The 17422-nt window shown below is 46.4% G+C and overlaps 1 protein-coding gene across 1 annotated transcript in view; it reads right to left on the reverse strand.

The window, feature by feature from the left end:
* Positions 1 to 17422, reverse strand: part of COLGALT2 (collagen beta(1-O)galactosyltransferase 2) — a 102241-nt gene continuing 84819 nt past the window's right edge. The window contains exons 7-11 of the mRNA XM_012728921.1: positions 12100 to 12206; positions 8763 to 8895; positions 7572 to 7699; positions 4034 to 4240; positions 1 to 3522 (exon numbers count right to left, since the gene is read on the reverse strand). Of these exons, the coding sequence (XP_012584375.1) occupies positions 3246 to 3522; positions 4034 to 4240; positions 7572 to 7699; positions 8763 to 8895; positions 12100 to 12206 (852 nt within the window). The 3' untranslated portion in view covers positions 1 to 3245. The remainder of the gene's footprint in view (positions 3523 to 4033; positions 4241 to 7571; positions 7700 to 8762; positions 8896 to 12099; positions 12207 to 17422) is intronic.

Genomic DNA, 17422 nt, shown 5'->3' on the forward strand with positions numbered 1-17422 from the left:
CATGGGGGTGCAGGTAGACACCAATGTTTTATTGGGAAACTCTGTACCATATCTTGTGAGAAGAACCTACTCTAGAATCCCCCAGAAACAATGTCTTCTGCCACTAGGAGAGAGAGCCCCTACCCTTGCCACCATTCCTGATGTTTTTTTCCGGTCAGCCATTCCAACACAGATCTGACTCTCAGTCCTGCTGGGTCACCACTGTCACCCCAACAGGCCCTTTCACAGTCCCACACTTGAGCAGAAAGCGTTCACACCCAGGCTCCAATACCAACATGTCGCCTTCCCAGGAAGCCACCCCAACAGGCCACCTGTGCTGACCTAGGTCCTCTGGGGGTTGCTGCCTAGTTCACCTATCTCAGGTAAAGCCATCTGGCCACAGTCACAACAGCAGCACTTTTAGGTCCTTAGAGCCTCCAGTGCCTACACAGGGCCTGAAACAAGGCAGAGCTGACACTGTGGCTTTTGAAGTTTGGGAAAAACTTGAGCTACAATTCAAAGGGTTCATTAAACCAGTGGAGTCTCTCTCTCTCTCTCTCTCTCTCTCTCTCCCCCTTCTTCTTCCCCCCCTCCCCCAACCCCCTTCCAGGCCTGTCAGTATCTTCTGCTGAATGGACAGACTGGCGCACATGATATAAATGCAAGATGGGCCCTTCCCCACCTCCTCCCACTGGGGAATTCTGTCTTTCTGTAGCTCAGAGTCCTCTTCTGCTCCCCGGCCTCCACCCTGTAGTCTAAAGTAACCAGGATCCTACGCCATGGTGGTCATCTCTGGTCACTGATACCCTGGTCTTGGATGGACCCGGAAACCATAGCAGTGTTGGAAGAACAAGTGAACAACCACAGAGTTGAGCGTCTCTCTCTCTCTCTTTTTTTTTTTTTGTTTGTTTTAATTTTCACACAAAGCTGTGGAAGGCAAGTAGTTTATCACTTCCCCACCCTGAAGGACACAGCATGACAGAGGAAGCAGGGTGCAGGGCGCCGGCTCTTTCTAGTCTTCAGAGTTCCTGCAGCAGGGCCCAAGGCATTGAAATGAGGCCTGTGCAAAGCGTAGGTTCTCCCTCCACATGCGCACTGGCACTACCGAAGTTGGCGTCATCTGTCCAGAGAGCCCGCCTGTGACCTCAAGATCCAGACAGCACCTGGATGGGGAATCCTGATGGGGTTCAACTTCCAGAGGCAGAGACCAAGGCTGGAGGCAAAGTCTTGCATCCTGCATGGGTCAAATGTCATAAGACTACACAGGAGGCAGAAGAATAATGAGGTCAAGGACCCCAGGCTTGCTGAAAGATGGCTTTTATAAAGGAAGGCAGGCCTGCAGTTCACAACGTTCACAACCCAAGAGCATGGCTTGGCATTCCAGTCCAGCAGGGAGGAGCCGAGGCCGGGCTGACATAGCCAGAACTCTATTCACAGTAGAACAGTCCTCGTCGAAAATTCTAGAATCTAAGACCAACAACTTTTAAGAATGAGAATTCATAAACCCATCAGACCGGCTGACAGGGGAAAAGGAAAAAAAAAAAGTTCTCTATTAAACAAACCCACACAGAAATCAACTCAGTCTTCTTCCACCCCAAACTCCCACCACCTCCCACCCCTGAAAAATATCATGAAGGCCACACACACTTGCACACACTCAAATATGCAGACAAAATACAAGTTCCCAAGGGAAGCTTAGGAATCACCTAAGGGATTTTTACTAGCTCCACATTCAGATATTCATTCTGTTTTTCTAGAAAGAGTCAAACTCTGACAGCTAGGTCTACAAAGATCCCTCTTCTCAGTCTAATGGCTTGTAAGTCGCTGGGGAAGAACCTCAACACTAAGTCCAGGAAGGGGAGGCTGAGGTACAGGGAAGGCCAGTGGCCCAGGGTGCCAACAGCAACCTGCCCCTGGGTCCAGCTCCAAAGCCTGAAGCTCAGGTTGTTGTTGGGCCTGTGGAGCCAACACTGAGGACACAGAGGGAGTATATGGGTCAGACATTCGGGGAGGACATTTCTGGAGACAGTTTTACTACTCACAGGTGTGAGAACACAAACCAGATCGTTTCCGGTTGTTGATCAGAATCAGCTGGTGGCCACTGCTCCTGACAAGGGCACGCATCTGAAATGAGTGTCATTGTTTCCAGGTGGTTAGAATCTCCCACTCAACAGGCCTCCCACAAGTGTCAAGCTGGGAAACTCCAGAGAACCTGAATATTGAACCAACATGTCTCTGCTGACCCTTCTCCAGGCATGGTGAGGTCATAAGGCCTGGTGTTTTTCTGCCTTCTCCGTTTTCCCCACAATTTGAAATAAATAAATCAAAATAGAATGAAAGGCCCAGGCAAGGACAGTTGCTGGCCTGCAAGTGTGTTCTGCCTCTCAACTGTGACTCATAAAACTCACACCTGCAATTGGAGCTGGGGTTGGGATGGGGGTGGAGGGTCGGGTGGTCGGGTGGGGGATCAGACGCTTGCTGGCAGCACAGGGATCCAAGACAGTGTTCACACACCAGCTCATCCCCTAATATATTAACTTATTTTTATAAATAGAGCATCCTAACTCAAGAGGCCACAGTGAAAATGGCCAGAGTTTCAGCTTTGTCCTCATATATCTACACAAACCCTAAAGGCTCTACTAACTGCACCCATATGGCAATCTGGACCTTTCCTTACAGAGCTGGAATGGCCATGGTAGTAGTCAAGGCCAAGCCTCAGCAGACCCAAACACCCATGCCTGTAGGCTAATGAGGACCGAGATGAAAAAAACCCTTTGTTTGCAATAAGGCTCAAGATAGAATTCCTTTAAATGAAAAGCCCAACTAATTGGATATTAAACAGTTTGATTTACCCCCCACCCCCCAAAAAAAAGCTGGTCAACATGGGCACGTCTCAGACAGACCATGGGCCCAACAGACCAACAGTGGGGATCGGTTGGCCGGTTGCCTGGCCCACCATTTACTGATGTGGCAGCATCCTCGGCAAGTTTGAGCCATAATGTTGACCCCTAACATGGGCAGCATATCCTATTTGTCACCCAGCTAGGTATCTGGACTGAAGTGTATCTCATGTTGCCAGAAAGCCCTTCTTCTAGCCATCCTAGGAATGTCGAGTTTCTTTTCCCTACTTTCTTCCCCAATCAGAATGTATTAATCTTGGTCAGTCCCATTAGACAGCCTTGGGGAGAGGGCTGTGGCCACGGAGAGCAACCGGCCACAGATGAACAGCCCGTGAGAGAAGCTGGAGGCTGTGAAGCCCGCAGCCCTCAGAGCTCATCCCGTGATGGCCCCGTGTCCAGGGAGGTGGGTGGGGGCAGGGCCTCTGTGTTCTTGGCGTTGCTATGGATGTGGCTTTGTTTCCGGGACTTCCACGAGTGTGTCCTGTCCCAGTCAGTGGCCACTGTCTCATTGTCCCAGATGGTGGAGGTCTCCGTGTCGCTCAGGTACCCCGGCTGGCCGGTGTAGTGTGTGGGGTAGATGAGCAAGGGCTCTGCGGAGAAGGCTTTCAGGTCTCTGGACGCGTAGTGCTCCTTGTACTCAGCTCTGAAACAAGAGGTGCACAGCTATGAAGGATGGGTGCTCACGGGACAGGGCAACTATTATTATTATTTTAATTGAACTATCATGGGCCCTTCCTGGTGGCGCAATGGGTTAAAGTGCAGCACTACAAGCTAGCTGCAGCCGCTTCAGTGCGAGCTGGATCCCCTCCCCGGTGGTGACCCACAGGGCATGGCAGACCTCTCCTGTCTCGCCCACTGCTCCCCTCAGCAGTGTACTTTGTCAGTCGGCCTGTTCTGCTCCCCGCTCTGTCTCTGGTGAATCTTCTCACCGCCCCTGTGCCTCTGGCCTATGCCCCAGTTTTGAATGAATAATAAATAAATAAATCTTATTAAAAAAAGGGGGGGGTGCATCACTTGGGTCGGCCTTGTTGAGCCATGATTATGGAAAGATCATGCAGAAAAGCAGGACTCCTTAGGAAACATCAAGGACTGGGTGGCATAATTCACGAACAGGCTGTGCCCACGGAACAGACAGGAGGTTCCAAGTGACTCACACAGGATGCTTGTTGTACATGATTGGCAGAAACTCATCCACTGGCAGCATCTTCCCGAAAGGATCGGCTCCAACCAGCTTCTGTGCTCCTTCCAGAGAGATGACGTAGCCCAGTGTCCAGTAGGAATAGTCAGCTTCCACCAGATTCATCACGTCGGGCACAGCTTTCTCTGGTTCTGTTACTTGCATCCTCTTCCTACCGATGTAACTGAAAGGAAATGGGCAGCAAAAAGTCAATTTGAACACTAAATATCAATAAGCACAACATCGCTTTGGTTTACACAGACACGTTAGAAAACCTCGACTAAGTCTCTTGATACACGGCTCAGCCACCAGGTGCATCACATATACTCCCACACGTTCCTCAGCACCAGGGCCATCAGCCTGGCTCTCTGAATCAGCACCCCCACTACTCCCGCCTAGCGGAGCGTCAGAGAGCTATCTGTGAGCTTAGATCATCCTTTCTCAAAGACGGTCGGGGAAGGAAGTCCCAGCTGTGTTTACAGATGTGGAAGGGACAAAAACGTCCCGATGTGAAATCCTGAGTTTGTTGTTTCCAAGTCTCCAGAGTTCAACCTTCGATGCTTTCTGCACCAGTCGGCAAACGCTGGTGGGAAGCACAGGGCAGTGAGGCTGTGGGAAAGCAAGTCTGGCCAGGAGCGGCCTGCGAGTCTCCCTCCTGCACTCTTGCCTCCCTCCGCCCACTTCCTCCTGGGCTCTCTGGGACAAAAGGGCCAGGCTGTCCAGGCCTCTGTGGACATCTGCAGCACAGACGTACCAGGGCCATCCCCGCCGCCCCCTAAACTGCGATCGAGCAGACCTGGGATCCATTACTTTCATCTGGAACGTGTTTCAGATGAAACAGGTTGTTCCTGCCAGCCTAGAGAAGGAGGGATGCTCCTTCTGGCCCATCAGGGAAGGCTGACTTCCTCTCTTTTGCCCTAAAAAATTGACCTTTTTCAACAGTCTAGGCTTCCCTTTTCCAAAGCACTGCAGGCTTGTAGAACAGGTTGATAGCTGCCTTCAGCTCAGCTCAGCTCATCACACACGTCCTCTGAGCCTTGGTCTCTTCAGGCAAAAAAGCAACTTCCTCCCCCGGACTATCAAGTGAAAGAGAGATTCCTCCAGAACACTTGAGATGTGGCTAGGGCCACTTAAGAACAGAGTTCGTACTCACTTTATTAATTTCACTTAATTTAAATTTAAAATTGAAAACGTGGAACATATTTTTCTGTTCAGTAGAAAATCGTTCTGCTAGTACTACTGTTTACTCCAGCAGTGGAAAATTTGGCACCTGTGCCAAATATATAGTGGATTTTGAAAATGATGCAAAAATTAAAAAAAGAAAGTAGGCATTTTTTGTTAGTTTTAAAGTATTGATCACATGTTAAAGTAAGATTTGAAGAGTTTGGGGTAGACACATGCCTTGTTAGAGTTACTTCCACCTAAGTAATTCCCTTTTTAATGTGATGACTAGAAAACTTTAGATGACATACATGACTTGCATTGTATTTCTGTTAGACAGTCAACACTCTCCTAGAAGATGCCAAGGTCTTGTTCTTTTTTTCCCGTTTACTATTTCTTTTCTGGAGAAATTTAATATAGCAACCATGGACAGCTTTCTGTTTTGGGTATAAGTGACATTTGTTCCTTTTTCATTTTGGAAAGTGAGAAGTGAAAAACTTGAGACCACTGTAATGCTTAAAGATACACAGGAGCCTCCCTGGTGGTGCAAGGGGTGAAGCTGTAGCACTATGAAGTTCTCCGCAGCTACTGCAGCAAGTTCGATCCCCAGCCAAGGGGCTGACCCACATGGCATAGCAGACCTCTCCTGACCTGCCTGCTGCTCCCCTCAGCAGTGTATTTCAGTAGATCTGCATGTTCTGCTCCCCACTCCTACTCTGGGGAATCCTCTCACCCATCCCCCCTCAACCTTTGACCTGCACCCCAGTTCTTGCATGCATGCATAAATAAATCTTTTTTAAAAAAGATTATGCATTCATACACCCCTTGAAGTCTTGGCCAATCACTGGCCACCTGGATGATGGTGGTCCCAGCAGGATTACACCATATAGCCTGGGTGTGTAATAGGCAACACATTTAGGTTTCTGTAATTACACAGGATCACATTTTCACAGCAATGAATCTGCCCCATGGTGCTTTTCTCAGTGACAGGACCTATCCCTGCTGTTATGTGACTCAAGACTAAAATGGATTCCAATAGAAAATTGTGACTTGATCAGTCTGTGAAACTTAGGAAACATTTTTTTTTCCTCTTTATCAGGAAAGCTTTTCTTCTTTCTGGGATCTGTTGGTACTTTCTGCTGAGAAATACACCCTTCAAATCACAAGTCAGTAGGGATGTGTGCAACTCCGAGCCTGAGAGGCTGCAGCATCAAGTCCTCTGGGATTTGGAAGCTGCAGTGACGTTGCGCTGGCACATGCCAGGTGACCATAAGGAGCTCTTATGAGCTTCTATGACCTTATAAGGCGCCTTATGAGGCCTTAACCACAGGTGCAGAGCTACAGAGTCATGGAGGCTAGGTTTGGGGCCTCCCAAAGGGGGAGAAGAAGTGCAGCACTTGAGGGCCAGCACAGAACAGAGCCACAGCACCGCTTCAGCGGGGAGCTCTCTCATTACTGAGCTCTGGGTCTGCTGCCCAGGGGTTTGCTGAGCCATCACTAGGTTTCTTTTGATCTCGGAGTGGTACATTTTCAAGACAGGGTGCGTTCTAGCCAGGCGCCTAGATCAGCGTGCCTCAGGGTGGAGGAGGAGGGCCGCCTGGCTGCTGCGCTTGGAAGCAACAAGCTCTCATCGGATGGAATCGTCCTGACACATGGCTGGGGAGCAAACATAAGGCGTGGGTACTTCCTGCCTCCTTAGAGGGAAGAACAAAGTGTTATTTTGGTGAGGGAGGGGAGAAAGAGACAAACAGAAAGACAGACAGCTCAGTACCCGAGGCAGCAGACAAGGAGCAAGAAGTAAATATCAGTTCAGAGCCAGCATTCCCTTGGGGAGCTTGGATTTCCTGTGACGGCCTCCACTGACCCACTCATTATTTTTTCTGTTTGGGCAACCTGAGCTCCCAACCCCTCATGTCATCAGAGGCTGCAAAGAGCGCTGCCTTCCGAGGAGTGGTGGGTGGCTCAGTTTGACTCAGCTTCGGGCCTCCTCTTCACACCCCTCCATGTGCCACATGGCTTCATGGGTAGGATTTCTGCTGTGGCTCCCAGGTGAGTGCTTAGTATCACATATTTGCTCTGCCTGTAGGCCTCTGATCTGCAGGTGGACTCCAGGTCTCACCCTGAAGAAGACAGAGGTATAAAAAGCTGTGGCCATCCTCCATGCACTTCTTGTTTCTGGGACCATTTCTGGAGAAAAAAACAGGTCAGTGGAAGCTGGCCTGGTGATTCCCCTGGAGGACTGTTAACTAGACGGAAGTGCCAAGGGGCACTGCTCTCAGGTGCTGGTAATCTACTGCCCCTTGGAAAGGACCTGTGCCTTCCAGTACTCCCCAAGAAGTCAGTCTGTCACTCACATCAGCTCCCAATCCAGTTGAGCTCGGTCGATGTCATCCATCAGCCTCATCAGTTTCTTCTTAAACTGATGCTCAAAACGCACATCGTCCTCGATGACCAAAGTCTTCTCTAGCTCTCTGTCAATCACCTGTAAGGTTCATCATGGGAAAGACACCTGATGAAAAGTTCATACTCATTTTTTATTAGATACATAAATTAAAAATTCAAGAACACAGTGGCACAATAGGCAAGCTTTCCTGGAGTCAAAGCCAATGCCACCCACAGTAGAAGGGATCAATAAATGCCGAGTGCTGGTCATGATGAGAGTGCATGTTAATTTAAGTACAGCGTCATGGGTGAACCCCACAGTAGAGTGAGGAGGCACTCTATGTACTTCCATTCACTTAAAGAGCATACAAGTAGGCAAAGCTATTAGAAGTCAGGATGGTGACCTCCCTGGAGGACTGATAACTAGAAGGCAGCACTGAGGGGTACCAGCTTCCAAATTGGTAACTCATTTCTTGATCTTGGTGCCGTTAATACAGGTGTCCTATTCAATCTGTTGAATTTCATTGTTGTGAAACATATGGTCTACATTTTTCGAACCGAGGTTGCTGCTGCCACAACGCAGAGTACTAACCACTATACAATCATGGTGAGCTACCGAGGCCCAGTGAGCTACATTTTTCACATACTTTTGTTATATTTCAAGTTTAAAGGGAAGAAAAGCAGGAATCTTCATCAAGAACCCCATCCTCCAATACTGCCCCCACCAATATCTTCATCTGTCACAAGACACATTTTCAAGTCCTGGCCCGCTGCTTCTCCTTGTCTGGACAAACCACTAATCATTTTCTTTTAGGTAAAATGGGTCCATCCCCTCAACTCACCTCACATGAGAGCTGTGTGATTTATATGAGATCACTTGATGAGAGCAGACAGGCTAGATCCATGCAAGGTTTGCAGTTGCACACTAAGGATGAGGCTGCAGTGACAGGAGTGTGACCACCGGCCACCATGCCAAGAGGCACTAAGCTGTCCCTCCTTGCGTGTCGCTGGCTTCATGTTAGCGGGAAACATGAGTGAACAGCCACCCCCAAGCATGCTTCCAGAACAGCTGTGGGCTCACATAACACGTGGCTCTGATACACCTACAGATATCCCTCTCCTTTCTCCTTTAAAACTGCACATCTACATACAGCATGACTCACCTCTTTCCAAACAGAGTAGTGGCTGAGAAAGCAGCCGATTTCACCCCTGGTTAGAGGCCTGGAGGAGTAGGGGTCTCGATACCCAGGCAGCATTTCAATATTCAGGGCCTTCAGCTGGCTTGTGTTGAGTGCCCTACATGGCAGAGAAGGTGTCTGAGAACTAACAAACCACAGTGACCCCACCATAGAATACAGAACGAGTCCTTGTTCATTTATGCATACATAACTGGGGTACAGACCAGCAGTGCAGGGGTAGTGAGAGAATTCACCAGAGATAGAGTGGGGAGCAGAACAGGCAGTCCAAGTGAAACACACTGCTGAGGGGAGCAGCGGGCGGATTAGGAGAGGTCTGCCTCACCATATGGGTCACCTCCCTGGCCTGAAATTGAACTCGTATCTTAGTGGCTACTGATAGCTTCACAGTGCTGCACTTTAACCCTTTGCACCACAGGGTGGGTCCACTCCAGGACCTTTATACATGCTGAAGACTCATCTTCAGGGTGACCGTATTCCTTAGCAACTACCTAGGGTAGCACCATGACCTTTGTGAAGACAAGAGGGTATCTTAGATTTTTGTGTAAACCCAGCTAGTTCTAAGTATCATCAGCCTTTTGTTGTCTCCTAATGATAAAGAGCAAAGGAGCACTGAATACAGGAAGAACTAAGGGAAGGAATTGTATACATATATGTATTTCCTTTGAATGTAAATTTATTTTTAAAGATTAAAACCAAAAATTTTTAGAGAAGCATTTCCAGAACAGTAGAGTAAGGACCTCTGAAAATCAACTCTATAAAATTAATGAAGATAAAAATAAATCATCAAGATCAACTTTTTCAGAATTGTAGCTATCAACTAAATACTTGCAATAATCCAAGGCATTTTTATTGAATAAAATATACTTAAGATCTGAAAATATAGAGAGCTTTGTAGCATTTTTACCTGTCCTAGTCCGGTCCTTCTCTCCCAGTTCTGCAGAAATCTTACAAACCAATAGTCTTTCACCTATGCAACCGTGAAAACTAGTGCCCCAGCAGGTGTGGGTGGGACTGAATAGAAGCCCTATCTTTAGTCACTATTCAACCTATCTGGAAGTTTCCTAATACACTCCATTCTCAGAACTTGTCTTTATTTGACTTGTGAATTCATTATGTGTGAATGTTCTATCTGCAGGGCATTTGTCAAAACCCATCAGCACTAACTGTTTAATATCATAGCTGCCTGAGGCAGCATGATCAGTTGAGTTGAGTTGACCAAAAAATTAAAAGGAAAAAGAGGCCCCCAGAGGTTCTGAAAATCTCTGACATTCCTGACAATCTAGAAGGCCTTGTGCAATGTAGGGCTTTGCTTCTGTCCAGGAAAGACCTGAAGGAGCCCCAACATCTCATCTCTAATTGCCTTGATGATCTGGGAAAACAGTACAGGCTAAGGCAGTGTTATAAACTGCCTGTCAGAACACTGAAAAGGGGCCCTCCCTGGTGGTACAATGGGTTACAGTGCAGCACTTTGAAGCAATCTGCAGCTACTACAACATGAATTCAATTCCAGGCCAGGGAGGTGACCCACACGGCGAGGCAGACCTCTCTTGACCCACCCGCTGCACCCCTCAGCAGTGTATTTCAGTACATTTGCCTGTTCTGCTCACCACTCTGTCTCTGGTGAATCCTCTCATCTCCTGCACCTCTGGCCTGTACCTTGTTCTTGTATGCATAAATAAATAAATCTTAAAAAAAAAACAGTGAAAACATAACCTTACTGTAAGCATACAGAGCCTCTCAGCTGAGACTGGGAGATGTCCTAGTTACAGACAGTTAAGGATTTTCTTTTTAATCATTAGCTGGCCAATATGCTAAATGAAAATGGATCTAGTGTGTAAGATATCCCTATTTATATATAGATATAGCTATGTGTCTGTATACATATTTCTAAGATCTTCCTCTCTATATGTAAATCTAAGACACATGTCTATATATATTTGTATATATTACATAGATCTACAAAGTAAAACAATTAAATTCTTAGATGAAACATGGAGTAAGACATGGAGTAAGTTTGAGGTTTGACTCAGATTCTGAGATATGACGTGCAACACGTGCAACAACAAAATAAATTGGACTACAACAAAATTAAAATCTTTCATATTTTCAGTTAGTGGACACCACTGTGAAGAGACAACCCATAGAATGGGGAAAATACTTGTAAATTTGTATATCTGATAAGGTACTTAAGCAAGGAACCCACAATATATAAAAACTCTCACAACTCAACTGGTTTCCCCTGGTGTATGTGGCCTGTAAACAGCACGGAAACTCTTGGGGTACCTGAATCAGAGGATCCCATGCTCTAGGGCACTCACAAATACAGGTGTTAGCTTTAACAAGTAAAACAATATTCAGTCGAATTTAAATTTCAAATAAACAATGAGTAACTTGTTGGCATAAATACGTCCTGTGCAATGTTTGAGATACATTCAACCGACTGTCCTGTAGCTTAAGCATGAACCTGACCAAGACATCATGTGGAGAATTCTTAAATGTAGATTTCCAGCCTCAGCCTGGAGACCAAGATTCTTCATCTTTGGGATGGGCTCAGGAAGCTGCTCTCTTCCCAGTCCCTGGGAACCAGGATGTGGGGTTCCAGGTCACACCTTCAGAAATACCAATGCAGTTCTCTAAAGGAGTTCTGAGAATGTCCACAATGGATTCATGCCATACTCTTCAGAGGCATTCATCTTCCAAATGAATATATAACATGGAAATGGAGGTTTGGCAAATATGTATCCTTGAAATACAGTGTTAAATAAAAGACCAAAGGAAAGCAAAGCAAAACTACAAAAGAAGAAGCAAGTACAACCTGGAAGAAATCCAAGGATACACCCTGTGTGAATTTCCTGCCATGTTCCTGGGAAAAGTGATGTGCCTGGGCCTGCTGTATGGCAGGATGGGCAGACTATTAAGCACTTTTTCCATTTACTTTCTTCAGGTCACCCAAGTTTCGGCACTCTGCTCTAAATCAGGCTCTGCAGACAACTCTGAGTGCATTCTTTCCAGTGCACTACAGGAAGCCGGAAACCACCACCCCAGAAGAACCCCGGAGACCAGAGATGGGAAAATCACTCCAGTGTGCAGCTTCAGGGAAACAGAGACCAGACGATTGGGGATGGTGAGTGAATTTCAGGCCTGCTCTACTGTGTGAAGTTCATTTAAATGCTGCTGTAAAGTAGATGGTTATTTTAAAATGTCTATTGGTGGCAGATTCTTCCCACCTAGGGCCAAAGCTCAGTCAGAGAGGACGCATCCCCACTCCAACCACGTCTGCAAGGCTTCCAGAAAAACTCACTTTCCATCGACAGCCTCCACGATCTTGACCTCAATCTCCTGCTCATACAGTGAACGTAACATCCGGTCCCGTCTGTCCTTTCTACGCTTCAGGTTTATCATGAAGATCTAATACAGGAAGAAAAAGACAAGAGAAACTCAAGTAACTCTAGTCATTTTAAGTTGCTTGGAAAATTAAGTCAATGTAAGGACCAACACTTCAGTTAAAAATAAGGAATGGGAATGAAAGGTAAACTGGTTAAGATTTGTTTATATTTCCTATCATGTAAAAAGATGTTAATCCAAACAGAACCATTCTCTAAGTTGACTCTTTTGCAGTAACTTAACCTTCTCTTTGTATCCGATTTTTGTTGGTGACCATGTTCACCCAGGTCTTGAAATAAGAAAGTTCAGGGCCCTCCCTGGTGGCGCAACAAGTTAAAGCACTAAGAAACTGAAGCCACTTCAGCATGAGCTCGATCCCAGCCCGGATGTGACCCACATGGCGTGGCAGACCTCTCCTGACCCGCCTGCTGCTCCCCTCAGCAGAGTGCTTCGTTGATCTGTCTGTTCTACCCGCTATTCTGTCTCTGATGAAGCCTCTCACCGCCCCTGCACCTCTGGCCTGTACTCCAGTTCTATATGCAGAAATAAATAAATTTAAAATAAAAAAATAGAAAGTTCAAAAAGTTACTTTTCAGGAAACCCAAGGAGAATGGAATCCTCAACAAAACTGAAAGATGGAAGTTTGTACTAAATAAGTTTATCAGTAGACTGAGTTAACAGCTTATTATTTATTTACGTATCTATCACAGACCAGTTCCTCTGCCTCAGTTTTTCTCATCTGTGCAACTGGGATAATGCTCATACTGTCTCATGGGTACTAAATAGCAGTTGTTGTTATAACATGTCCACTGTAGACCAATTTTAAATCATCCAAAGAGCAAGTCTAAAACCTTACCACATTCTATTTATGTCCAAAGTTCCCAAACTGAATTATCAAGGTCTCAGTTTTGTAGCTTCTTTGCCCAAATTTTCCATTTCCTTCAAGAGCAGGTAGTTTTTATGAAAAGAGCAGAGTGTGGGTACTGTGCATGTGGGGAGACTTCAGGAGAAGGGGGAGAGAGGGAGGCATGATTTCTACCTCATGTGGTTCTGGAGCAAATGTGACAGGTGGGCATCAACTGGCCCATGACATGCCAGAGAATGTGTGTTCGGACCTCCCCCGGATAGCTGGGTCCATCTTTAGCACCTCACCTTATCCCCTAAATTCCTGATGGATGCACTAATCACTTACAGACAAGGCTACTCCAGGGTGTTACAAAGAGTGAGAATTTGGTGACCACCCCAGATTTAAGTAGTCACAGAAGTACTCCACAGATGCTGTTAAAGAGAAATTAGTGCTTTAATAAGACACTAACTGAGTAGTAGTGTCTTACTTTCAACATTATAACATATAATATAACATTATAATAATGTTGAAAGCAGCTCACTTTCAACATTAAAATTAGCCTCCCCAAAGAGGGAATCTTTAGCTTCCAGCAAAAAATGATGCTAACACATAGCATGGAAAAAGAGAAACCTACAGGAATAAGTTAGACGGCACTGGCTTCACCCCAACCAGCCATCTAGATGACTTTGAGGAAGGGAATGAATCGTGCAGGGTAGTTTCCTTGTGTGTGAAAGTTGGGCACTGAACAAAGTCATCTCTCAAGTTCCACCAGGTTAAAACTTCCTTGACATGTGGTTTATGATAGCTTGCTTCAGGAAGACAGAAGAAAATCCAGAATAAAGAAGAAAAGGTAGCTCACTCCAAGCCTGGAGATTAGACTAGGTTGAGCTTTGTTTCATATGGTCTTTTCCCCATGATCACTGGCACATTATGATTTCTGGGGGGGCAGAAGCTACACTAGCTAAAATTTCAACCCTTCCTTATAGAATATTCTCACTTCTACCCATTTATATATAGCGTTGGGCTAGGGAACTGGAAGGAGAAGCAAGATGTCCTTTGAAGAAATTATCTGCCTTGTGTGAGGCCAAAGGTCAGGTCCAACATTCACCTCCGTTGTTTACCTAACTAGGTAACTCTTTGTTCAACAACCTAATTTCTGCAGTAGCTCTAACTTTACAACTTCATGGCTGTGTTCTTCTAACTCATTTTCTTGCTGTTTAGGATCACACTGCAATGGCCATGGTCCAACCCCCCAGTTTTACAGTGAGGGGAAGGTGTAGTCATGGAGTTTACCTGAGGTCCCTCTCCAGGAGCACAAACACAAAATCAAACAACAATCAACAGAAATGTAAAAAGACAGTCCCCTTGAATCAGACACCGCCCATCAAGGAAGACTTTAGTAAATAACAATCCAGTCCCAGTTCCTGCCAAGACAAGGGCAATAAAAACTGCAGCCATGAAGGAAAAACACAGACGCTTGCTCATACTTGGTGAACAGTAAACAGTGCACATGGCCAAAGGCAGCCAGGCACACCAACAGGGGACTGGCCGGCCTGGGAAGAGCCTTGAAATAACTCTCCATCACCCTCTTGCAGTTTCACACAGAGAAGCAGTTGCCCTGGGCTCAGTCAAATGGAGTCCTTGGGCCTGTGTCCCTTGCTAGAAGTTGGCATTTTCCAGAGTGACCAGTTCCAGGACTGACCAGTCCAAGTGAGAGGCCAGAACTAGAAGATTCTAGTTCTGTCCCATTTTATTCTCTTTGCCTTGGTCCTCAGTGGAAGGAGTTTATAGAAGGAAAAATGAATATATGTAAGGACACTTGGGTTTATTTTCCTGGAACCGGGAGCTGATGAGAGCTGCAGGGGAGGAAAGGTAGAGTAAGTCCTGACGCCCATCCAGGGCATAGCACAGGTTAAACCTTTCTGCAGCCCTATTTGTTTTTGAAAACTGCACTTTTGTCTAATTCTGCTACACCACACTTGCCATCATCTCTTCTCTGTGGAGGTAGCCTAATCGCTACTAACACATCTTGTATTTAATGTTTTTTTTTTTTTTAAAGATTTATTTATTTGTGCATACAGAACTAGGGTACAGGCCAGAGGCTCAGGGGTGGTGAGAGGCTTCACCAGAGACAGAGCAGGGAACAGAACAGGCAGATCAACGAAGTACACTGCTGAGGGGAACAGTGGGGGGGTCAGGAGAGGTCTGCCACACCATGTGGTCACCTTCTGGGGCAGGCGGGAATCGAACTCATGCGGAAGCGGCTTTAGATTCTCAGTGCTGTGCTTCAACCCGCTGTGCCACCAGGGAGGGCCTTGTATTTAATGTTTAAGAACCATCCTTACAGGCTGCCAGAGCCCAGGTTCAAATCAATTTTATAGACAAAAATTCCAATTCCAGCAGCTCTTTGAGGGGCTGTACCCTGAAGGCCAGTATTATATGGTACCAGGTGGTAAACTATGCACCGTGGTACTAAGCACTGAGCAGAGCCTGACCCCTAATGCACCCCAAATCTGTGGAAAAATGGTCAGTTTGTGGATTCCTGAGACACTCTCCTCATCTTTAGACCATGCAGCTTCTGAGTCCTGCCTCAGCAGAGGCATTCCATAAAAAGGGAAGGTTCCAGTTTCCCTGCCCCACCTAATAGGGGGTAGAGATGAGGTGTCAGATGATGGTATAGAAGATTTGGAGGTGACACAGAAGAAGGAGACACTTGGAGCAGAAAGACCTGTGAAGGACAGCAGGCTTGCTTCTCAGTTTTGGACTTGCACTAGGGACTTGGGAGACGTGGAAGAGACACATGGAGTCAAATTTTAACAGGGTGGTCCCCAGGAAAAGGGGGTTTCCAGATTCCCTGCCCCACCCAGGGGAGGGTGGAATTGAGCAGGGAGGAGAAGAACCTAGAGAGGAGACTGAGGAGGAAGGAAGCAGGATGGCGAGGCAGGAGACCTGAGGGAGGTACACAGATCAGAGACATGAGAGGAAGCAGCTCTTGTTTCTTGGCCCTGAACTGGTTGACACAGATGTGGGTGAGAGACTGTGGGGAGGTTGACTATGGCAGTGTTTATCTTGATTTTGATGGTGCTCTTTTCCTCCCAGACTTGTCTGGCCATTGCTGACCCTTTTCTATGGGTCCTGGCCAGAGGGTGCTTTAGGTTTGTGGCGGGCTTTCAGGCCTTGCTTTGGGCCAATCCCTTTTGGGTGGACTTTTACCCACAAGGGGAGGGGTAACTTTGGGTGTTTGATTTAGACACTATATTCTTTGTCTTTTCTGTATTGCACACCTTGTGTTAAAGTTCCTTTCCATTACAGGTCTTACATGTTTTGTGTTGATGTGGCAGATGGCAGAACCTATTTAGTGCAGGCAGGTTTAGGGCCTTTGGGGTGCCCCTCTTTCTACCCTGTAACAAAACCACATAGAGACACATATAAGAGACACATGGGAGACTGACAATGGCAGCCTTTATCTTGACTGATACATTAGTTTTGCCCTTTTCGTCCACGATATGTCTGGCTCCTCTGTCCCTTTCCTATGGGTCCCCGTCAGAAAGTGCCTTAGACTGTGGCAAGTTTTCAGGCCTCAACAGCCCTGTTTTGGCCCAACCCTGTTTGATTGGGCATTACCCGCTAGGGAATGGGTAACTTTGGGCGTTTCTCTTCTTCCCTATCTACAGTCATTCTATTAAAGATCTTGAATACTAAAAGTTTGCGCTTTTTTATTTTGATATTTTAAATAATATATGTGTGTATATGTGTGTGTGTGTGGCGTGTGTATCTCACATCATTCTTCATTTTGTATATATATATATATTTTTTTTTTTAAAGATTTATTTATTTATTCGTACAGAACTGGGGTACAGACCAGAGATGCGGAGGGTGAGAGGATTCACCAGAGACAGAGTGGGGCGCAGAACAGGCAGATGGATGAAGCACACTGCTGAGGGGAGCAGCGGGCGGGTCAGGAGAGGTCTGCCTGGCCATGTGGATCACCTCCGGGGCAGGCAGGGATCGAAACTATGCGGAAGTGGCTTAAGCTTCTTAGTGCAGTGCTTTAACCCGCTGGGCCACCAGGGAGGGCCTGTATATTTTTTTTATCTCAGTTGTAATGCCCTAAAGGGATTCTGTTATCAGCCACATAACAATAAAGCAAACTCATGGGGCTGAAGAGCACAGGAGTTTGCTTTGTTTTTATGTGGCAGATAGTAAAATCCCCCTAGGGGTATCTGGGATGATCCTAAGTTTGCCTGCTACCTACAGGATTCAGTGACCTGGAGTCACAATTCTGGTCCTGTCAAGTGTCTGTTGAGTATATAACCAAGAGAGGTATCTCTTCATCTCTCAGCTTTATTCTTTATACAATAGGAATACATAATAGAAAGTAGTCTGCTGAAAT

This window comes from Condylura cristata, unplaced genomic scaffold (assembly GCF_000260355.1).
Source record: "Condylura cristata isolate star-nosed mole 26May11 unplaced genomic scaffold, ConCri1.0 scaffold00024, whole genome shotgun sequence".
Lineage (NCBI taxonomy): Eukaryota > Metazoa > Chordata > Mammalia > Eulipotyphla > Talpidae > Condylura > Condylura cristata.